Raw genomic sequence first — 24,939 nt, 5'->3', positions numbered from 1 at the left:
TATTAGCAATCCCACTCCTGGGCATGAATCCAGACAAAACTATAATTCAAAAAGATATATGCACTCCTATTTACAATAACCAAAACATGGAAACAACTTAAATGTTAGTCAACAGATAAATGGATAAAGAAGACACAGTACTAATATACAATGGAATATTCAGTTCAGTTCAGTCGCTCAGTCGTGTCCAACTCTGCAACCCCATGCATCATAGCACGCCAAGACTCCCTGTTCATCACCAACTTCCAGAGTCCACCCAAACCCATGTCCATTGAGTCGGTGATGCCATCCAATCATCTCATGCACTGTCATCCCCTTCTCCTCCTGCCCTCAATCTTTTCCAGCATCAGGGTCTTTTCAAATGAGTCAGATCTTCACATCAGGTGGCCAAAATATTGGAGCTTCAGCTTCAACATCAGCCCTTCCAATGAACATCCAGGACTGATCTCCTTTAGGATGGGCTGGTTGGATCTCCTTGCAGTCCAAGGGACTCTCAAGAGTCTTCTCCAACACCACAGTTCAAAAGCATCAATTCTTCAGCACTCAGCTTTCTTTATAGTCCAACTCTCACATCCAGACATGACCACTGGAAAAACCATAGCCTTGACTAGACCGGATCTTTGTTGACAAAGTAATATCTCTGCTTTTTAATATGCTGTCTAGGTTGGTCATAACTTTCCTTCCAAGGAGTAAGCATCTTTTAATCTCAGGGCTGCAGTCACCATATGCAGTAATCCTGGAGCCTAAAAAAATGAAGTCAGCCACTGTTTCCACTGTTTCCCCATCTATTTCCCATGAAGTGATGGGACAGGATGCCATGATCTTAGAATGTTGAGCTTTAAGCCAACTTTTTCACTCTCCTCTTTCACTTTCATCAAGAGGCTCTTTAGGTCTTCTTCACTTTCTGCCATAAGAGGGTGTCATCTGAATATCTGAGGTTATTGATACTTCTCCCGGCAATGCTGATTCCAGCTTGTGCTTCCTCCAGCCCAGCATTTCTCATGATGTACTCTGCATATAAGTTAAATAAGCAGGGTGACAATATACAGCCTTGACGTACTCCTTATCCTATTTGGAATCAGTCTGTTGTTCCATGTCCAGTTCTAGCTGTTGCTTCCTGACCTGCATACAGGTTTCTCAAGAGGCAGGTCGGGTGGTCTGGTATTCCCATCTCCTTCAGAATTTCCCACAGTTTAAAGGTTTTGGCATAGTCAGTAAAGCAAAAATAGATGTTTTTCTGAAACTCTCTTGCTTTTTCAATGATCCAGCAGATGTTGGCAATTTGATCTCTGATTCCTCTGCCTTTTCTAAAACCAGCTTGAACATCTGGAAGTTCACGGTTCACATATTGCTGAAGCCTGGCTTGGAGAATTTTGAGCATTACTTTACTAGCATGTAAGATGAGTGCAATTGTGCGGTTGTTTGAGCATTCTTTGGCATTGCCTTTCTTTGAGATTGGAATGAAAACTGACCTTTTCCAGTCCTGTGGCCACTGCTGAGTTTTCCAAATTTGCTGGCATATTGAGTGCAGCACTTTCACAGCATCATCTTTTAGGATTTGAAATAATTCAACTGGAATTCCATCACCTCCACTAGCTTTGTTCATAGTGATGCTTCCTAAGGCCCACTTGACTTCACATTCCAGGATGTCTGGCTCTAGGTGAGTGTGAGTGATCACACCATTGTGATTATCTGGGTTGTGAAGATCTTTTTTGTACAGTTCTTCTGTGTATTCTTGCCACCTCTTCTTAATATCTTCTGCTTCTGTTAGGTCCAAACCATTTCTATCCTTTATTGAGCCCATCTTTGCATGAAATGTTCCCTTGGTATCTCTAATTTTCTTGAAGAGATCTCTAGTCTTTCCCATTCTATTGTTTTCCTCTATTCCTTTGCATTGATCGCTGAGGAAGACTTTCTTATCTCTCCTTGCTGTTCTTTGGAACTCTGCATCCAAATGAGAATATCTTTCCTTTTCTCCTTTGCTTTTCACTTCTCTTCTTTTCACAGCTATTTGTAAGGCCTCCTCAGACAGTCATTTTGCTTTTTTGCATTTCTTTTCCTTGGGGATGATCTTGATTACTATCTCCCATACAATGTCATGAACCTCTGTCCATAGTTCATCAGGCACTCTGTCTATCAGATCTAGTCCCTTAAATCTATTTCTCACTTCCCCTGTATAGTCATAAGGGATTTGATTTAGGTCATACCTGAATGGTCTAGTGGTTTTCCCCACTTTCTTCAATTTAAGTCTGAATTTGGCAATAAGGAGTTCATGATCTGAGCCACAATCAGCTCCTGGTCTTGTTTTTGCTGACTGTATAGAGCTTCTCCATCTTTGACTCCAAAGAATATAATCAATCTGATTTTGGTGTTGAACATCTGATGATGTTCATGTGTAGAGTCTTCTCTTGTGTTGTTGGGAGAGGGTATTTTCTATGACCAGTGTGTTCTCTTGGCAGAACTCTATTAGCCTTTGCCCTGTTTCATTCTGTACTCCAAGGCCAAATTTGCCTGTTACTCCAGGTGTTTCTTGACTTCCTACTTTTGCATTCCAGTTCCCTATAATGAAAAGGACATCTTTGGGGGATGTTAGTTCTAGAAGGTCTTGTAGGTCTTCATAGACCTGTTCAACTTCAGCTTCTTCAGCATTATTGGTTGGGGCATAGACTTGGATTACCATGATATTGAATGGTTTGCCTTAGAAATAAACAGAGATCATTCTGTCATTTTGAGATTGCATCCAAGTACTGCATTTTGGACTCTTTTGTTGACCATGATGGCTAGTCCATTTCTTCTAAGGGATTCCTGCCCACAGTAGTAGATATAATGGTCATCTGAGTTAAATGCACCCATTCCAGTCCATCTTAGTTCGCTGATTCCTAGAATGTCGATGTTCATTCTTGCCATCTCCTGTTTGACCACTTCCAATTTGCCTTGATTCATGGACCTAACATTCCAGGTTCCTATGCAATATTGCTCTTTACAGCATTAGACCTTGCTTCTATCACACAACTGGGTGTTGTTTTTGCTTTGGCTCCATCCCTTCTTTCTGGAGTTATTTCTCTACTGATCTCCAGTAGCATATTGGGCACCTACTGACCTGGGGATGTCATCTTTCAGTGTCCTATCTTTTTGCCTTTTCATACTGTTCATGGGGTTCTCAAGGCAAGAATACTGAAGTGGTTTACCATTCCCTTCTCCAGTGGACCACCTTCTGTCAGACCTCTCCACCATGACCCATCCATCTTGGGTGGCCCCACACAGCATGGCTCAGTTTCATTGAGTTAGACAAGACTGTGGTCCATGTGATCAGATTGGTTAGTTGTCTGTGATTGTGGTTTCAGTCTGTCTGCCCTCTGATGCCCTCTCTCAGCGCCTACCATCTTACTTGGGTTTCTCTTACCTTGGACGTGGATTATCTCTTCACGGCTGCTCCAGCAAAGTGCAGCCACTGCTCCTTACATTGGACATGGAGTATCTCCTTTCAGCCACCACCCCTGACCTTGGACGTGGGGTAGCTCCTCTTGGCTGCCGCCCCTGACCTTGGACGTAGGGTAGCTCCTCTTGGCTGCCGCCCCTGACCTTGGACGTGGGGTAGTTCCTCTTGGCTGCTTCTGTGCTGGCGCAGTCACCACTCCTGTGCACAATGGAATATTACTCAGCCATAAAAAATGAAATAATGCCATTTGCAGGAACATGGATGCAGAAACATGCATATAGAAATTATCATACTAAGTGAAGTAAGTCAGAAAGATAAAGATAAATACCATATGATATCACTTATATTTGGAATCTAAAGTATGACACAAATGAACCTATCTGTGAAACAGAAACAGAATCATGGACATAGACAACAGACTGGTGGTTGCCAAAGGGAGAGGGTAGAAGGATGCTTTGGGAGTTTGGGATTAACAAATGCAAACTTCTAATTCATATAGAATGGGTATCCATATAGACTGGATAAACGGCAAGGTCCTATTGTATAGCACAGAGAACTACATTCAGTACCTTGTGATAAACCATAATGGAAAAGAATATGTAAAAGAGAATATGTATATGCACACATATATATGTTGGTATGTATGTATAGCAGAATCATTTTGTAGTACAACAGCAATTAACACAACATTGTAAATCAACTATACTTCAATTAAAATTTTTTTTAATTTTTAAAAAAGACAGAAAAAATAAAGCAGTAATGTTCTATTTTCAAGAGTGCTGCTATAATTTAAACACTAAAACTTGATTTCCACAGAACCTATCCTTCACTGGAAACTTGGGACTATGATGAATAAAAGAACAATCCAGCGATTATATCCATATGTGGTAGATCTCAAAACAACTAAGTGTCCCTGTGCCAATGATGTGGCATTACTTGGCTTCGTTATGAACACAACATTTAATGGTGAGTTTGTGACTTCATTCAGAATTGGGGATGGCATTTTGTATTATATGACAGTTATGTTTAATTGGCAGTACAAATTAAACATGAAGGCATAATGGAGTGAAAATGTTTCCTAATAACACCTAAGGACTTTGTCATTTTCCCTTGTCTGCTTGCTAGTGTGATAAACTTTTTTCTCTGTGACATTTTGCCATGTTATTACTAACTTTAATGTCTCTCCAAATTTCCTTGATACTCTGGTGATTTATGTTTGGAAATACCCTCTGCTTCTGTACAGCAGAGGATAAAAAAGTTTATCAGAAAGTGAAATCACTCAGTCCTGTCTGACTCTTTGTGCCTACTAGGATCCTCCATCCATGGCATTTTCCAGGCAAGAATACTGGAGTGGGTTGCCATTTCCTTCTCCAGGGTATCTTCCCAACCCAGGGATCGAACCCGAGTCTCCCTCATTGCAGGCAGATGCTTTACCATCTGAGCCACCAGGGAAGCCCCGCTTGATACTCTGTCTTCTATTAATATATTCTTTCTTCCCAGAGATAATTCATTGCAGTTGTAATCCCTCTTCTATTCCTGCCACATGTAAATAGGTTAAGTTGTTCTGAGGTATCACATTATTTTGCTATGTGTTTTTCTATTATTATTATTATAAATAATAGCATCCTACACATTTCAATTACTAATTGTCTTATTCTAGATTGTTTTTCTTAGGTCATTGATGACTTCAGTGACCCCAAATCTGATATTTCTAAAGGAAAAAAAAATAAAAGAACTAAAAGATAGGAAACAAATTTTATTACCCATAGATTATATGTGTATCTATATAAAAATCCAAAAGAATCAACAGACAAACTATCAGAACAAGTATGGGAATGCTATGGAATTGACAAACAGCAGTACATAAAAAGCACTCCACTAAAGACTGATTAAAGATTATAAATTTAAAACTCCTATTCAGAAAGTGATAAAACCTAATAGGGACCTAGAAATAAACCAAAAAAGACTTGCAAGGCTTGTGTAGAAATTATAAAATTCTAATGAAGGCTATAAAAAGAGATTAAAAAAGATTTTATGTAAAAATGTTCTCTCAAAATTTATCAATCAATTCAATGCAAATCCAAGAAAAATTACAGCTATATTTTTGTGTATATGGAAATTGATAAGCCAATTCCAAAATTCATGTGGGAGACTAAAGCAACATGACTAACAAACATGATTTTAAAGAATAAAACAGCACAATAGGTTGCCCTACTATGATAAAGTAATAGATTCAAGTAATATACACTGGTATAGGGATATATAGATAGCCTTGCCCCAAATATCTTTGAATTCCAATGACTTGCAGTCTTAAATATCCTAGCTCCAGCCTGTTTGTGCAGAATTAGTTCAGTGAGAAACTGTGTCTCATTTTCCTCTCTCTCAACCAAATGGAAACTCAACTCCTTTTCTAGCTTTGTTCCATGGATGCAAGGCCAGGGCCCCCTCCTCCTTTGTCTGTCCAAACCTGCCATACTTTTGTGAGACACAGGAGAGAAACCAGTCTCTGCATCCTGCCACACCCCTGAGAATCATAGGAGAGAAGGCATATCTCAGTTCCTCAGGGTCTCACTCACTCGATCACTTCAACATCTCGAGAAAAGAAAGTTTTGGAAACCTGTTTTTATTTTATTTTCTTTTTTTTTTTTTTCTAAATTTTATTTTATTAGTTGGAGGCCAATTACTTCACAACATTTCAGTGGGTTTTGTCATACATTGACACGAATCAGCCATTGAGTTACATGTATTCCCCATCCCGATCCCCCCTCCCACCTCCCTCTCCACCCGACTCCTCTGGGTCCTCCCAGTGCACCAGGCCCGAGCACTCGTCTCATGCATCCCACCTGGGCTAGTGATCTGATTCACCATAGATAATATACATGCTGTTCTTTTGAAACATCCCACCCTCACCTTCTCCCACGGAGTTCAAAAGTCTGTTCTGTACTTCTGTGTTTCTTTTTCTGTTTTGCATATAGGATTATCGTTACCATCTTTCTAAATTCTGTATATATGTGTTAGTATGCTGTAATGTTCTTTATCTTTCTGGCTTACTTCATTCTGTATAATGGGCTCCAGTTTCGTCCATCTCATTAGAACTGATTCAAATGAATTCTTTTTAACGGCTGAGTAATATTCCATGGTGTATATGTACCACAGCTTCCTTATCCATTCATCTGCGGATGGGCATCTAGGCTGCTTCCATGTCCTGGCTATTATAAACAGTGCTGCGATGAACATTGGGGTGCACGTGTGTCTTTCAGATTTGGGGAAACCTGTTTTTAGATGAACCCACTTTTTCCCTCAGCTGGCCACTGGTATGCTGAGGCAGAAAATAAGTTCCCACAGTATCAGTCTGCCACGGACCATTCCTTTGTGAGGCTTTGTTTCATCTGCCGTCCCCACACCAATGATGCTTCATCCCAAAGGGAGTCAATGGTGAGAACAGGAATCCAGGAGCCTCATATGGTCCATATGTTCCAGTCTGGACTTAAAACCCATCTTCTTGCTCTATGACTCTCCTAATACATCCATCATGCCTCTCACCCCAGTTTTATGTCTGGGGTGACTATAGAAATCTAAGCCTCCAGGTCACTTAATGATTATTCTATACCACATACTATTCTGAATTTCCTTTAATTTCACCCAAACAACATTCAGAAAACTAAGATCGTGGCATCTGGTCCCATCACTTTGTGGCAAATAGATGGGGAAACAATGGAAACAGTGACAGACTTTATTCTGGGGGTCTCCAAAATCACTGCAGATGGTGACCGCAGCCATGAAATTAAAAAGACGTTATGATCAACCTAGACAGCATATTAAAAAGCAGAGATACTACTTTGCCAACAAAGGTCTGTCTAGTCAAAGTTATGGTTTTTCCAGTAGTCATGTATGGATGTGAGAGTTGGACCATAAAGACAGCTGAGCGCTGAAGAATTGATACTTTTGAACTGTGGTGTTGGAGAAGACTCTTGAGAGTCCCTTGGACTGCCAGGATATCCAACCAGTCAATCCTAAAGGAGATCAGTCTTGAATATTCATTGAAAGGACTGATGCTGAAGCTTCAATACTTTGGCCACCTGATGCGAAGAACTGACTCATTAGAAAAGTCCCTGATGCTGGGAAAGATTGAAGGCAGTAGAAGGGGATGACAGAGGATGAGATGGTTGGATGGCATCACCGACTCAATGGACATGAGTTTGAGTAAACTCTAGGAGCTGGCGATAGACAGGGAGACCTGGCATGCTGCAGTCCTTGGGGTTGCAAAGAGTTGGACACAACTGAGTGACTGAACGGAACTGAAACTTCTGTCCATCTCCATTCTCCCAAATCCATTCATTGGAATATGTGATCTGTTATCAGTAAATTCCCCCATACTACTAATCTTTTCTCTGAATGGTCTCCTCAGTTGCTGTAAAGAGTAATCTGGCCAATCCCAGTTATCATTCTTTTCCCAGTAGCCATCTTGTGTGGCACATGTTTGAGTCTCAAGGCTCATTGTCCTTATTCCTTAAGGAATACTTCTTAATAATTAACTCCTGTCTTCTCCTTGAAAATGTTCAGTCCCTTTGAATTCAGATTTTACTCCCTCTAACTCTTCTTGACTGCCAGTCTGTGACAACCTTCCCATCACTCACTTTCACTGATGAGTTTAGCATCTGGACCCCTGCCTTTCTCTCCACCTTATTTTTGTTACTATTTTTGGTGATTTCACCACCCATATGGACCAATGCTTTCAAGGCCTGTTCTTCCCCAGTGATCTTTCCCCCATCTTACTTCTGTGGCCATTTTCTTGACCTTGCTGTCTCTGATATTGTTATTGCCTCCAAAATCTCCACTATAATCATCTCATGCTCTGCCCACTACCTTCTACACTTTCAGCCTACCCTAGTATTCACAGTCTGACATTTCTTGGATTTCTTGGAGATATCAATATGTTTTCTCCGCCACTTTTTTTCACTACTCAACATCCTTACTTTTTCACCATAATTTTAATTGTCTCTTTATAAACGCTTCTGTAACTTCTTTGCCCTTCTCTTTCTTCCTTGCCTGCGTAATCCCAACTGTCATTAAAACCACCTCTACTCCATTGGCAGAGCAGAATATTACAAGACAAAAGTTGCACACCAGTCTGTCTTTAAATTTCCACCAGCTGGTCTCACCATAAATTCATGATTGCAAGTCTCAAGTGGGTACTCAGAATGACCCAGAAATCCCACCTCTCTTCCTTGGGATGTTTATTTCCCCATTCTGCAGAGTGACTTGGTCACACCTCTTCCCACTCCTCAAATGCTGTGCCTCATCTCCTTTCCCTCTCTGCTCTCAGCTGTGCCTTTATTACTTGACGTAGAAGGTCAAGACTGATCACAAGATATTCCATCATTGCTTCTGCACTCACCTGCCACCTTACCTGCCTTAGTACTTGCGTGCTTTGCCTTCTTGCCTGTTGCATTGTGAGAAATGTCTCTGCTATGCTGAAGGCTGCTCATTACCCCTTGTGTCCTGCATCCCATTCTCTCCAATCACCTGGAGAACCTTGCTCCTGCGTCTATCCTGCAGTTCTCACCTTTCTCTCATACATCATCACTCTGTCCCTCCTCACTGGATTAGATGCATCAGTATACAAACATAGCCTAATATCCTCCATCTTAGCCAGAATCTTCATTTATCTCACTTTACCACAATCCCTCATCCCTCTGTTCCCCTTCAAACAAAATGATTGGAAGAATTTATTGTAGATGGTGTTACATTTTCCACCTTCCTATTTTATCTTCATTCCCCTGCAAATCAGGTTGTTCCTACCATTGTTCTGAAACAATTCATTCTAAGGTCACCCATGATCTCCGTGTTGCCAATTCCAACAGTCAATTCTTTATCCTCATTTTACTCTCCCTCCCAGCAGAATTTGACAGTTAACTGCTTTACTTCTCAACAGAACACTTTATTCTTTTGGCTTCCTTACACCACCTATAGTTACATTTATCTTGCCTCATTGGTCAATCCTTAGTTTTCTAAACCAGCTCATTTGTTATGACCCCTAACATGTCAATGAAATAAGGCTTTGTCCTCAACTCTACCAGATCCTCTGTGAGAAATGTAATCTAGTCCTTTGATAATAGTGCCACTGTCAGGCTGATGATCCCTGAATTTGTATTTCTGGTGCTGACCACTTCCTTGAGACCAAACTCCCACACTTAATTGTCTGTTTTACACTTCCTGTTTGTATCTAATGAGCATCTCTGATATAACAAATCTAAGCCAAAACTCTTGATTCATCTCCCTTTAAAATCTGTTCCTCTCTAGTACTTTTCATCCTAATGTATACCCAATTACTCAAATATAAAATTTAGCCCAGACTCTTGACTATTCTTACTCTGATGATATTCCATGATGAGGCCATATCCAGTGTCTATCCTCAACACAACCACTTCTCTCCTCTGGTAAAATCTTAGGCTAAGATAACAATGGTTTTCCATGAGACTAATTCACAGCCTCTTAAGCGGTCTCCCTGTTTCTAACCCTAATACAACCCACCATCCAAACAGTCACCACAATGATCTCAAGTATAAAACAAGTCACACTACTTTCTGGCTTCAAACATTCCAGTGGCTTCCCTTTGCCCATTAGAATACAACCCAAAATCATTGCAATGGTCTACATCAGCTTCTGTAACCTTGAGATACAATTATGGCCAGTTTGTCACAGAGAATAGCCTGTAACTTAATTTCAGTCTAAAATATCAACCAGAATAAGCTTTTATTTTACTACTTACCTCTCTATTAAATATTTCTAGACTTTGCCAGAATCTGGTCATGTGATATGCTTAGTTTTTGCCTTAGAAAAGCAAAGCTTGTCTTTAGCTTTCCTCTTTCTGGAAAAGTGGATGATGATAGCATTTTCTTCTATATCTTTCCCTACACAGAAAAGATCTAGGAGTTAAAACATACACTTCACAATCTGAGTGATCCTGCATTCATCTTTTAGAAACAAAGCATATGCATTAGATTATTAACTCTCCTAGGGCTCCCTCTACCACCCGCATAGTTATACGCATGTTGACTAGACTTTAATGTGCCACATTTAAAACACAAAAGACGCTGAACTTTCCTACTATGGCCAAGGAAAAGTAAGATCAAAGAACAAAGTGGTTTCGGTATTTGCAACATGTTCAGTCTCTTTTTAATAAGTTCTCAAAGTTTGAATGAAGTAAAGTGTTAGTTGCTCAGTCATGTCTGACTCTTTGCGACCCTGTGGCCTGCAGCCCACCCTGCTCCTCTGTCCATGGAATTCTCCAAGCAAGAATACTAGTGAAAGTGAAAGTCACTCAGTCGTGTCTGACTCTTTGCAACCCCATGGGCTGTATAGTCCATGGAATTCTCCAGGCCAGAATACCGAAGCGGGTAGCTTTTCCCTTTTCTCTAAGGGAAAGAATACTAGAGTAGGTAGCCATTCCCTTCACGACCCAGTGATTGAACCAGGGTTTCCTGCATTACAGGCAGATTCTTTACCATCTGAGCCACAAATAGATTCTATTAACAATTTATTCTATTTTAAAAATCACAATAAAGCAAATCACTTTCAAAAAATAAAAGTAAATCAAACACTATTTCTTCCCTCTTGGGTTTTGCATTTTAATCTTTTTCTTTGGAATTTTTGTATTGTTCACTATAATTGTATTCTTGAAATAGGAACATATTTTTGCTTAGAAGGATATTGTCAGGAAGGAAAAGCTCTTCCTGTATCCTCATAGGTTATGCCTGGGGGCCTCCAAATTAACCAAGACATTAGCAGGAGAAAAGGCATGTACTTTTTATTAATATTTATGATCATGGTAGTTCCCAGAAGAGAAATGAAACTCAAAGAACTAGTTAAACTTGGAGGCTTATATACCATCTTAACAAAGGAAAGGAGTCTAGACCTCAAGGGACAAGAAATTATGAAGTGATGAGGAAATTTGTGGGTGGACTAATGGAAGATAAGACTTAGTGAAGTCTGTTTATGCAGACTCATTTTGGAATCATTTCCCTGTCTCTGGTGAGATTGCTCTCTTCTCTTCCTGATTTTATGGGCTTCCCTCATAGCTCAGTTGGTAAAGAATCTGCCTGCAATGCAGGAGACCTTGGTTTGATCCCTGGGTTGGGAAGATCCGCTGGAGAAGGGATAGGCTACTCACTCCAGGATTCTTGGGCTTCCCTGGTAAAGAATCCACCTGCAATGTGGGAGACCTGGGTTCAATCCCTGTGTTGGGAAGATCCCCTGAAGAAGAATACTACCCACTCCAGTATTCTGGCTTGGAGAATTCCATGGACTGTATATTCCATGGGGTCATCAAGAGTCAGACACTACTGAACGACTTTCACTTTCACTTCCTAATACAGGTGAAGTGGTTAGAAAATGCCCTGCTTTTTAGCAGGAAAAGGGAGGCAGAGAACTCTTCCTCCATCTCTTGATTCTCAGCTGCCTCCAGCTCAAAACCGTGATGCCAAAGTGGCATCTTTTAGGGATGACATATTCTGATCTCCTTCAATTTATAAAACAAAATCCTTAATAATTTGATGGCGGCTAAACTCCTGTGATATAACCCAAGTTACTTTATCCTTCCAATGCTTGGGGAAGTGACACTCAAACTTCACTTTGGGGGGTTGGGGCAAGGGTGGAGCATAGGCTGGAAGGTGGGGCAGATGCAGGCTCTTCTTCCTAAAACCTAGCACCTTAGGAGTCATTTACTCGCTTTGCAGTTATTTTACCTTAATTTCCCTTTTCTCTCATGGTAGGTGTTTACATAGGCCTCAGCTTTTCTGGATTTTGGGATTATGATGATACCCAATGGTACAACCTGACAGATATGATCTATTCCCAAGTTGGAGAAGGTAATTCCTCTAACAGTGACTTCATCTTTGACATTTTCCTTTGCATCAACATTTGATGAATATTTATAAAATGCCTTTGCTTTGCTGAAAACATCACTTTCCCCTTATCTTTTAACCCATTATATGATTTCTTCCTTTAGAACACAAACAGCTGTCAGTGGTGGATATGGTTTTAACAAATCATTTTTTAGTTATCCTTACCTCTTTGGGTCTTTTTATAAGTGGAGATCTTCGTTATCCATCATCCTCTGTCTTAATGGTAGGTGAATTGCTCTGTAACTAGAAGTTAACCTTAAATATTTTATGTGATATAAAGTAGAAATATTGGATACTTGAGTTATGAGTGGTATATCTTAAAATTGAAATGTAAAAGCATAATATCATGACTTTTTCCTTTGCCTGATAGTGTTGAATATATCATTTGGAAATGTTGCTAGTTTTGTTGCTATACAAATTTATGGGAAGTTTCACATACATGCATGTAGAAAACATATGTGGTGTAATTTAAACTGCTATGTTTTATCATGCCTTCTGATTGCAAACAAAAATTTAAATTCCTGCTTTTCTTTCTTCTAGCTTTCAAGGGTAGACTTTTGCGGTTTCGAAAGGGTAAGAAACTTTCAATTTCCAAGGGTTTATTGGAAGATATGCATTTCCTTGGTGACCTAAGAGATGAAGTGCAAGACAAGAATTCATAATATAGACGATACCTGGCACTGCAATATTATTTACAGTTTGAACTTAAAAATGTGTTTCCACTAACCATTAAGCAATGATCTCTTGTTCTGTTTCAAAGGAGGAAATGTACTCTTTGTTTTAGAGGCAGCCCTTACCCCTTCTTTATATGTTCTGTCCAGGATTGCTGTGGCTGTTCAAAGTGTTCTGCACAAGAGCACCCAGTTGAAAAGATGGGTAGTCCAGTGATTCGGCAGTCCTGTGGTTAAGACTTCACCTTCCAATTCAGCGGACATGGGTTCAATCCACGGTTGGGGAGCTAAGATCCCACATGCCTCAGGGCCAAAAAAAACAAAATATAGAACAGAAACAGTATTGTGACAGATTTAATAAAGACTTTTTTAAAAATGGTCCACATAAAAAAAAATCTTAAAAAAAAAAAAAAGTAAAGAAAAGATAGTGAGAGATGAAATCTGGCTTAACACTTGACTCCTCAGTCTGCCTGCTCCTGACCCTCATGTGAGTCTGTGTCTACTGAGAAAGGGGCACTCCTTCTAATATGATACAAGCAACCACGTAAACTCTGATTCTGACTTTCCGGGGTGTGATTTTGTTCCATCAATTATCTCCCCTCTCTGTTATGAGGTCAGGTTTTGAGATTCAACTAAGTCATTGCCTCATTGCCATCAACATGTAAGCACAGCAAAATTATGAGTATTTGTAGCCTTTTGCCATGTCCCCTCCCATACAGGCCTGAGGGCACAGATGCACATGGGCACACCCATGCACACTCACTCACACTGACTAAAGGAAAGAGGCACTTACTTCTCAGGAAAGAAAAGGAACTGACTTCTTGCTTCACTGATTCCAAGAAACGTGAAGCTGAGAACTGGGAAGATCCAACAGGCAAAACTGATTTCCATTACAAAGAGCAAGGAGGAGAGCTGTCAAGGACAGAATTCCAAACTGAGAAAAACTCTATTACTCAAGAGTGAGGGTGAAGAAAAGAAATTTTCACAGATGAGGCATCAGGAGAGTTTATCGTCCAGAGATTCCCATGAAGAAGTGGGATGCCAGAAATAATGATGGAACTAGAAATGTGAACTCTAAGGGAGGCAGGAAACTTATCTGTGCTTTTCACCAGACCTGAGCCCACCCTTCTATGTTTTTATAGCTGCATATATTCCATTGTGTGAACTTAACCAAAGTTTACTTAACCAGTCTCCTACGAGTGGATACTTGAGTCATTTTTCTAATCTTTTGCTTTTATATTACAAACAGTGCTTCCATTAATAATTTGTATCCAGAAAGTTTGTATGTATCCAGCTATATCAGTACAATACATTCTTGGAACTTGGATGGACACATCAAGGAGTAAATGCTTGTACAATATTAAAAGACAATCACAAGTTGCCCTTCATAGATGTTTTTACTATTTACAAGGATATTAAAATAAATCCTCTTGAGCTGAAATATTTCAGCAAAAACTCAGGGACTTCTGGTAATGACGAGAGAGAGGAGAATTACAAGTGTTCCAAAGATAGTGAGGTCATGCGGCAGGGCAAAATGCAGGGGAAAGTGAACTTATTCTTAAAGGTATAGGGATTTACCTTTAGGAAAGGCCTCCTCTATAATGATTGAAGAAAGGACAGTAAGAATGGGATGTGTGTGGCTATCCAGCCAAGAATTTGAAGGAGTTAATACTTAGTGACTTATTTATGCCCTTATTCATCCATTCAACAGAAGTTTGTTGAGCCAGGCTTGTTTAGACAAAGACATACAAGATAAATTCCTGACTCTCCTGTAGTTGTCCATTCTCCTGAAGCAGCTAGACCGTGAACAAGTACACAAACATATGCAGACTGTGGAGAGTAAAAAGGGCTTATTCAAATTAAAGCAGGAAAGAGAAACAGAGAGTGAAAAGAAGATAATATTGTATTTTAAGCCAGGTGATTATAGCAGGCCTCTCCAAGGAGGTGAAATTGAAGCAGAAATTCAAATGATTTGAAGGAATGAGTTTGCCAAAATATGTCTAGACAGTGGTGCAAAGGCCCTCAATTGGGAACTTGACATGAGGCAAAATCTCTCTGCCAAAATCTGGTTAGTAGAAATAGCAGGCATCTGGGGTCACTTCTTTAAGGATAAAATCCAAGCTCTTGAGAGACATACAGAGACCTTCATGGTCATAGCCTCTCGTGCCTTCCTCAGCCTTGTTGTGCTTGCTCCTCACCCCAAGCAGCCCTTTCCAGGCACAGCAAACACGCCCTGAAATGAGCCATCATTTCTTACACTTTGAATCAGTTGGACAAGACGTTTCATCTCCTTTGCATTCCCTCCCCTTCCCTTTCATTTCACTTAGAGCAAGGATCCCCAACCTTTTTGGCACCAGGGACCAGTTTCACGGAAGACAATTTTTCCACAGACCAGAGTGAGGGAGGATGGTTTTGGAATGAGTCAAGCATATTACATTTATTGTGCAATTTATTTCTATTATTATTACATTAACTCCACCACAGATCATCAAGCATTAGATCCTGGAGGTTAGGGACCCATGACTCAGAGAGTTCCTACCGCTTCTTCAATAACCCCTCTGTGACTACCAAGCGTGCCTTTCCTGTACAGTCTCAATGCTATCACCACTAATGGCTATCATTTGTCACCCTATTTTGTCTGTTGAGCCCTCTGACTTGCCTCACCAGATTTTAGGTTTCATGTCAAGAACTACCTTATTTACTGGTGTATGCTAATAAGTTACCACCCTGTCTTGCACATAGGTCATCTCAAATAAATATTTGCAGAATCCATGAGTGAATAAATGCAGACAGACAGGAGTCCAGTCTTGTAGGAAGTTAGTAGCCATGCAGCATGGAATTTTGGACAGTCATATACCTTTCTGGCCTCAATTTCTTCATCTTAAAATGTTCATAACATTATCTACCCCTTAGAGTTGAAGTGATTAAATAACATTATATTAAAACTTGGCCTGGTTCATGAATCAAAGTAGAAACTTAAACAAACAAACAAAACCTATATTTTCTCTCCAAACAGAGAGTCAGAACATTTTGAAAGCAAATGACAGAAACCAACTAAATCTGATTTTAGCAAAGGAGATGCAGTTGTTGGCTCATGTGAGCAGAGAATTCAAGGAATGAAGATTCTGGCTTTCAGACATGACTGGATTTTGTGCCTAACAAGTGTCCATCAAACTCTGTCTTCTCAGCATTTGAGTCTGCTTTTCTCTACATTAACTTCATTCTCAGTGGATTTGTTCCAATTGTCAGTAAGAACGGCCACCAAGTTTCCGTGCAAGCAATTTAGCAATCCCCGCATGAATCAAATATCTCTTTCTGGTAGTTCCAAGTCTCAGGGCCGACTCATTAACCTGACTTGGATCGTGTGTTCATTCCTGACCCGTCTTTGTGACTCTAAATCAGGCCTGAGGCATGAGCTCATCCTTGGAATAAAGTCAGCCTGTTCAGATTAAATTATCCCCAAGGATATTCACTGAAGTATTATCAGTTTTATTCCAGGTAGGGGGAAAAAAAGAAATCTAAAGAGCAAGAGAAAAAAAAAGAGGAATCTCAGGACCCAGTAGAGATTCTATATTAATTGCCCATATATAGTCATGATAATTACAATATTCTAAAACACTAAAGATTTATATGAGAACTCAACAGGCTCATTGGATATAATGCCTTAGATTGGAATTCAAATAAATTATTGTCTATTCCATTTTAAAAGGCTTTTTTTGTTTGTTTAGTAGTTTTATTAAGATATAATTCACATAGCATAATATTTACCCACTTACAGTGTACAATTCAATGACCTTTAGTATATTCACAGTTGTGCAACCATCACCACAGTCTATTCTAAAATATTTTAAGGCTTTTATTGTACAGATTATGCAGATTTTATTATTGGTCTTTAAAAATGTAAGAAGGTCTTCCTTTTGTCTCAACAATAATTTGAGAGTCAGAGTCTTCCTATGTTAACTGAAAAGAATTACATAATCTAAATGATGAGAGTTAGATTTTATTCTGTGAACAAAACTGAGGACATAAGCCCAGGACACGGCCTCTCAGATTGCTCTGAGAGACTGCTCCCAAGAGGGAAAGGGGAACCAGGACATATAAGGAGTTTTTGCAGCAAAGACCAGGTAGTTGGAACATCAGAAGTTTTCTTTAAAGAAAACCAGATATCTCAAGGAATTTAGTGCTTTTCTATGTATGGGAAGATGCAAGAGTCTGGGGTCCCTGAAATCATTCCTTTGATGTGTACCTCAGCTTTTTGGGACCAGTACCCTGTGAATTCTCATCCTGAGTCTCCTCAGGGTGCATCTTTGGGGGCTTGCTGCAGTGACCGAGGGCATGGCAGCAGGCAGGCAGCCCATCTGTCTGCATCCTGAGTTCCTTTGGGGTTCACAGTCGTGGTTGTAGTGGTTGTAGTGGCTTGATGGCTGCAAATCCTTTGTTTACTGTAGGCAGGCAACATTTTTTCATAGATACCTATAAGAAAACCATCTCAAATTCTTGCATATAACTCATATCTAACATGTATAATCTTACCTTCTTGGAAGTTTCTCTCTTATGACCAATTTTTCAAAACCTGTATTTTTTTCTTATTGTTTTGTGCTGCTGTCAGGCTTCTGGGAAGACTCCTTAAACCAAGCTACAGCTGAAGGAGAATAAAAGAAAGCATATGGCCTGTTTTAACTGTACTGAAAAATCAACATCTCCTGGGAGCCTCAGATAGACAATTCATAGATAGCAACATCTTCATTAACATATGCTAATCAAGCAAAATTTTTTATTCCTTTTTTGTGTGTTGTTCAAAAAGCATATTCTTGTTTCCTGCCCTCTTTCTATGACCTTTTATTTGTTGGCATACAGTTTTTCTCTTTTTATTTGCCTCACGTTCCTGAACTATCTAACTTTTAAATTTTCTGTTTTTCTATCTTACATGTTAAGTCTATGTATTGTCTAAATGATACTTTTGTTTATTTATGTAGGTTGACTACATCAAAGGAAAGCTGTGGTATAATGAAAGATGTTTTGCTAACAGAGAACACTTTGAAGGTGAATTTTAATAAGATTTTCTCAACATAGATAGCACATATAGATTAGATAAAATGAAATAAAAATAGAATTAAACATAAAGATAGATTTGTTTTGTATAAGTTAAGAGCCTAAAACTGGGGGGGAAATTAATTTAAATATAAGGCAATAAGCATGCCCTGATGTAAATACAAGAAAATTGTATTTGAGTATACTTAAGGATACATTTAAAAATATAGATGCTACTTATGTATATTATCTGTGGTGAAACAGACCACCAGCCCAGATGGGATGCATGAGTCAAGTGCTTGGGCCTGGTGGGCTGGGAAGACCCAGAGGAATCAGGTGGAGAGGGAGGTGGGATGGGGGACCGGGATGGGGAATACGTGTAACTCTATGGCTGATTCATATCAATGTATGACAAAACCCACTGAAAAATAAAAAAAAAAAAATTAAAAAAAAATATAGATGCTACTTATAATTTCTGTACCTTTGTATTTTACAGTTGATTATGTTACTATCACCTTTGACAGAAACAGGACCTTAAGTGAGGTATGATATTCAACATTTTAAAAAGTAAGAAATTTTGCTGTGCATAATTTCATAGGTTGTTATTAATCTGAAGAATGGCAATTCTACAGGCTGAAAAGCTTAACAATCACTTTTTGCTCCCAGTGGTGCTTCTACTTGGGTTTAATGGTAATCTTCTAATGGTAATTATCTAACTGGAGAAGGAAACGGCAACCCACTCCAGTATTCTTGCCTGGAGAATCCCATGGACGGAGGAGCCTGGTAGGCTACAGTCCATGGGGTCGCTAAGAGTCGGACATGACTGAGTGACTTCACTTTCACTTTTCACTTTCCTGCATTGGAGAAGGAAATGGCAACCCACTCCAGTATTCTTGCCTGGAGAATCCCAGGGACAGAGGAGCCTGGTAGGCTGCCATTTATGGGGTCACACAGAGTCGGACATGACTGAAGCAACTTAGCAGCAGTAGCAATTATCTAGCAGTTCATGCCAGAAAGGGATGTTTGGCCATGTTTTCTGGACTCTCATCCCCCAGAAGATAACAACACAATGGTCCATTGGTTTATTTGCCTATAGGAGCTAATGAGGACTTTTATTTATTTTATTTTTTATTTTTTTCATTTATTTTTATTAGTTGGAGGCTAATTACTTCACAACATTGCAGTGGGTTTTGTCATACATTGATATGAATCAGCCATGGAGTTACATGTATTCCCCATCCCAATCCCCCCTCCCACCTCCCTCTCCACCCCATCCCTCTGGGTCTTCCCAGTGCATCAGGTCCGAGCACTTGTCTCATGCATCCCACCTGGGCTGGTGATCTGTTTCACTATAGATAATATACGTGCTGTTCTCTCGAAACATCCCACCCTCACCTTCTCCCACAGAGTCCGAAAGTCTGTTCTGTACATCTGTGTCTCTTTTTCTGTTTTGCATATAGGGTTATCGTTACCATCTTTCTAAATTCCATATATATGTGTTAGTATACTGTAATGGTCTTTATCTTTCTGACTTACTTCACTCTGTATAATGGGCTCCAGTCATCCATCTCATTATTATTATTTTTTTTTTTTTGCTTTTATTTTTTTAATTTTTTTTTTTCAGTGGGTTTTGTCATACATTGACATGAATCAGCCATATAGTTACGCGTATTCCCCATCCCGATCCCCCCTCCCACCTCCCACCCCACCCGACTCCTCAGGGTCCTCCCAGTGCACCAGGCCCGAGCACCTGATTCATGTATCCCACCTGGGCTGGTGGTCCGTTTCACCATAGATAATATACATGCTGTTCTTTCAAAACATCCCACCCTCACGTTCTCCCCCAGAGTCCAAAAGTCTGTTCTGTACTTCTGTGTCTCTTTTTCTGTTTTGCATATAGGGTTATCGCCACCATCTATCTAAATTCCGTATATATGTGTTAGTATGCTGTAATGTTCTTTATCTTTCTGGCTTACTTCACTCTGTATAATGGGCTCCAGTTTCATCCATCTCATTAGAACTGATTCAAATGAATTCTTTTTAACGGCTGAGTAATATTCCATGGTGTATATGTACCACAGCTTCCTTATCCATTCATCTGCTGATGGGCATCTGGGTTGCTTCCATGTCCTGGCTATTATAAACAGTGCTGCGATGAACATTGGGGTGCACGTGTCTCTTTCAGATCTGGATTCCTCAGTGTGTATGCCTAGAAGTGGTATTGCTGGGTCATATGGCAGTTCTATTTCCAGTTTTTTAAGAAATCTCCACACTGTTTTCCATAGTGGCTGTACTAGTTTGCAATCTCACCAACAGTGTAAGAGGGTTCCCTTTTCTCCACACCCTCTCCAGCATTTATTGCTTGTAGACTTTTGGATAGCAGCCATCCTGATTGGCGTGTAATGGTACCTCATTGTGGTTTTGATTTGCATTTCTCTGATGATGAGTGATGTTGAGCATCTTTTCATGTGTTTGTTAGCCATCTGTATGTCTTCTTTGGAGAAATGTCTGTTTAGTTCTTTGGCCCATTTTTTGATTGGGTCGTTTATTTTTCTGGAATTGAGCTTCAGGAGTTGCTTGTATATTTTTGAGATTAATCCTTTGTCTGTTTCCTCATTTGTTATTATTTTCTCCCAATCTGAGGGCTGTCTTTTCACCTTACTTATAGTTTCCTTTGTTGTGCAAAAGCTTTTAATTTTCATTAGGTCCCATTTGTTTAGTTTTGCTTTTATTTCCAATATTCTGGGAGGTGGGTCATAGAAGATCTTGCTGTGATTTATGTCGGAGAGTGTTTTGCCTATGTTCTCCTCTAGGAGTTTTATAGTTTCTGGTCTTACATTTAGATCTTTAATCCATTTTGAGTTTATTTTTGTGTATGGTGTTAGAAAGTGTTCTAGTTTCATTCTTTTACAAGTGGTTGACCAGTCTTCCCAGCACCACTTGTTAAAGAGATTGTCTTTTTTCCATTGTATATCCTTGCCTCCTTTGTCAAAGATGAGGTGTCCATAGGTTCGTGGATTTATCTCTGGGCTTTCCATTCTGTTCCATTGATCTATATTTCTGTCTTTGTGCCAGTACCATACTGTCTTGATGACTGTGGCTTTGTAGTAGAGTCTGAAGTCAGGCAGGTTGATTCCTCCAGTTCCATTCTTCTTTCTCAAGATTACTTTGGCTATTCGAGGTTTTTTGTATTTCCATACAAATTGTGAAATTATTTGTTCTAGTTCTGTGAAAAATAGCGTTGGTAGCTTGATAGGGATTGCATTGAATCCACAGATTGCCCTGGGTAGAATAGCCATTTTGACAATATTGATTCTTCCAATCCATGAGCACGGTATGTTTCTCCATCTGTTTGTGTCCTCTTTGATTTCTTTCATCAGTGTTTTATAGTTTTCTATGTATAGGTCTTTTGTTTCTTTAGGTAGATATACTCCTAAGTATTTTATTCTTTTTGTTGCAATGGTGAATGGTATTGTTTCCTTAATTTCTCTTTCTGTTTTTTCATTGTTAGTGTATAGGAATGCAAGGGATTTCTGTGTGTTAATTTTATATCCTGCAACTTTACTATATTCATTGATTAGCTCTAGTAATTTTCTGGAAGAGTCTTTAGGGTTTTCTATGTAGAGGATCATGTCATCTGCAAACAGCGAGAGTTTCACTTCTTCTTTTCCTATCTGGATTCCTTTTACTTCTTTTTCTGCTCTGATTGCTGTGGCCAAAATTTCCAACACTATGTTGAATAGTAGTGGTGAGAGTGGGCATCCTTGTCTTGTTCCTGATTTCAGAGGAAATGCTTTCAATTTTTCACCATTGAGGGTGATGCTCGCTGTGGGTTTGTCATATATAGCTTTCATTATGTTGAGGTATGTTCCTTCCATTCCTGCCTTCTGGAGAGTTTTAATCATAAATGAGTGTTGAATTTTGTCAAAGGCTTTCTCTGCATCTATTGAGATAATCATATGGTTTTTATCTTTCAATTTGTTAATGTGGTGTATTACATTGATTGATTTGCGGATATTAAAGAATCCTTGCATTCCTGGGATAAAGCCCACTTGGTCATGGTGTATGATTTTTTTAATATGTTGTTGGATTCTGTTTGCTAGAATTTTGTTAAGGATTTTTGCATCTATGTCCATCAGTGATATTGGCCTGTAGTTTTCCCTTTCTGCGGCATCTTTGTCTGGCTTTGGAATTAGGGCGATGGTGGCCTCATAGAATGAGTTTGGAAGTTTACCTTCTTCTGCAATTTTCTGGAAGAGTTTGAGTAAGATAGGTGTTAGCTCTTCTCTAAATTTTTGGTAGAATTCAGCTGTGAAGCCATCTGGTCCTGGGCTTTTGTTTGCTGGAAGATTTCTGATTACAGTTTCGATTTCCTTGCTTGTGATGACTCTGTTAAGATCTTCTATTTCTTCCTGGTTCAGTTTTGGAAAGTTATACTTTTCTAAGAATTTGTCCATTTCATCCAAGTTGTCCATTTTATTGGCATAGAGCTGCTGGTAGTAGTCTCTTATGATCCTTTGTATTTCAGTGTTGTCTGTTGTGATCTCACCCTTTTCATTTCTTATTTTGTTAATTTGGTTCTTCTCTCTTTGTTTCTTAATGAGTCTTGCTAATGGTTTGTCAATTTTGTTTATTTTTTCAAAAAACCAGCTTTTAGCTTTGTTGATTTCCGCCATGGTCTCCCTAGTTTCCTTCACATTCATTTCTGCCCTAATTTTCAAGATTTCTTTCCTTCTGCTAACCCTGGGGTTCTTCATTTCTTCCTTCTCTAATTGCTTTAGGTGTAGAGTTAGGTTATTTATTTGGCTTTTTTCCTGTTTCTTGATGTGTGCCTGTAATGCTATGAACCTTCCCCTTAGCACTGCTTTTACAGTGTCCCATAGGTTTTGGGTTGTTGTGTTTTCATTTTCATTCATTTCTATACATACTTTGATTTCTTTTTTGATTTCTTCTATGATTTGTTGGTTATTCAGAAGCGTGTTATTTAGTCTCCATATGTTAGAATTTTAAACAATTTTTTTCCTGTAATTGAGATCTAATCTTACTGCACTGTGGTCAGAAAAGATGACTGGAATGATTTCAATTTTTTTGAATTTTCCAAGACCAGATTTATGGCCCAGGATGTGATCTATTCTGGAGAAGGTTCCGTGTGCACTCGAGAAAAAGGTGAAGTTGATTGTTTTGGGGTGAAATGTCCTATAGATATCAATTAGGTCTAGCTGGTCCATTGTATCATTTAAGGTTTGTGTTTCCTTGTTGATTTTCTGTTTAGTTGATCTATCCATGGTTGTGAGTGGGGTATTAAAGTCTCCCACTTTTATTGTGCCACCACCAATTTCCTCCTTCATACTCGTTAGTGTTTGCTGTACATATTGCGGTGCTCCCATGTTGGGCGCATATATATCCATAATTGTTATATCTTCTTCTTGGATTGATCCTTTGATCATTATGTAGTGTCCTTCTTTGTCTCTTCTCACATCCCCTACCTGGAAGTCTATTCCATCTGATATGAGTATTGCGACTCCCGCCCTCCCCTGGTCTCCGCCTGCGTGAAATATCCCCTTCCAGCCCTTCACTTTCAGTCTGCATGCGTCCCCCGTTCTGAGGTGGGTCTCCTGTAGACAGCATACACAGGGGTCCTGTCCCTGCATCCATCCAGCCAATCCCTGCCCCCTGGTTGGGGCATTCAACCCATCCACATCCAAGGTAATTATTGATAGGTGTGGTCCCGCTGCCATCCACTCCGTTGTTTTGGGTTCACGTTTATACAACCCCTCTGCATTTCCTGTCTAGAGAAGATCCTTTAGCATTTGTTGAAGAGCTGGTTTGGTGGTGCTGAATTCTCTCAGCTTTTGCTTGTCTGTAAAGCTTTTGAATTCTCCTTCATATCTGAATGAGATCCTTGCTGGGTACAGTAATCTAGGTTGTAGGTTATTCTCTTTCATTTCTTTCAGTATGTCCTGCCATTCCCTTCTGGCCTGGAGGGTTTCTATTGATAGATCAGCTGTTATGCTTATAGGAATCCCTTTGTGTGTTATTTGTTGTTTCTCCCTTGCTGCTTTTAGTATTTGTTCTTTGTGTTTGATCTTTGTTAATTTGATTAATATGTGTCTTGGGGTGTTTCGCCTTGGGTTTATCCTGTTTGGGACTCTCTGGGTTTCTTGGACTTGGGTGGCTATTTCCTTCCCCATTTTAGGGAAGTTCTCAGCTATTATCTCCTCGAGTATTTTCTCATGGCCTTTCTTTTTGTCTTCTTCTTCTGGGACTCCTATGATTCGAATGTTGGGGCGTTTCACATTGTCCCAGAGGTCCCTGAGGTTGTCCTCATTTCTTTTGATCCTTTTTTCTTTTTTCCTCTCTGCTTCATTTATTTCCACCATTTTATCTTCTACCTCACTTATCCTATCTTCTGTCTCCGTTATTCTACTCTTGGTTCCCTCCAGAGTGTTTTTGATCTCATTCATTGCATTATTCATTTTTAATTGACTCTTTCTTATTTCTTCTAGATCTTTATTAAACATTTCTTGCATCTTTTCAATCTTTGTCTCCAGGCTATTTATCTGTACCTCCATTTTGCTTTCAAGATTTTGGATCATTTTTATTATCATTATTCTAAATTCTTTTTCAGGTAGATTCCCTATCTCCTCCTCTTTTGTTTGACTTGGTGGGCTTTTTTCATGTTCCTTTACCTGTTGGGTATTTCTCTGCCTTTTCATCTTGTTTAGATTGCTGTGTCTGGAGTGGGCTTTCTGTATTCTGCAGGTCTGTGGTTCCTTTTTATTGTGGAGGTTTTACCCAGTGGGTGGGGTTAGACGATTGGCTTGTCAAGGTTTCCTGATTAGCGAAGCTTGCGTCAGTGTTCTGGTGTGCGGATCTTGATTTCTTTCTTTGG

The 24,939-nt window shown here is 39.5% G+C and overlaps 1 protein-coding gene across 1 annotated transcript in view; it reads left to right on the top strand.

The window, feature by feature from the left end:
* The window catches only part of CATSPERB (cation channel sperm associated auxiliary subunit beta), a 120,942-nt gene that overhangs the window by 30,381 nt on the left and 65,622 nt on the right, over positions 1 to 24,939 (top strand). The window contains exons 6-11 of the mRNA XM_065906074.1: positions 4,256 to 4,405; positions 12,214 to 12,309; positions 12,450 to 12,568; positions 12,886 to 12,918; positions 17,993 to 18,059; positions 18,544 to 18,590. Of these exons, the coding sequence (XP_065762146.1) occupies positions 4,256 to 4,405; positions 12,214 to 12,309; positions 12,450 to 12,568; positions 12,886 to 12,918; positions 17,993 to 18,059; positions 18,544 to 18,590 (512 nt within the window). The remainder of the gene's footprint in view (positions 1 to 4,255; positions 4,406 to 12,213; positions 12,310 to 12,449; positions 12,569 to 12,885; positions 12,919 to 17,992; positions 18,060 to 18,543; positions 18,591 to 24,939) is intronic.

The sequence above is a fragment of the Muntiacus reevesi genome, chromosome 15 (genome assembly GCF_963930625.1).
Source record: "Muntiacus reevesi chromosome 15, mMunRee1.1, whole genome shotgun sequence".
Classification (NCBI taxonomy): domain Eukaryota; kingdom Metazoa; phylum Chordata; class Mammalia; order Artiodactyla; family Cervidae; genus Muntiacus; species Muntiacus reevesi.
Note: the sequence above shows the minus strand (reverse complement) of the source record. Positions and strands in the feature narration are given on the sequence as shown.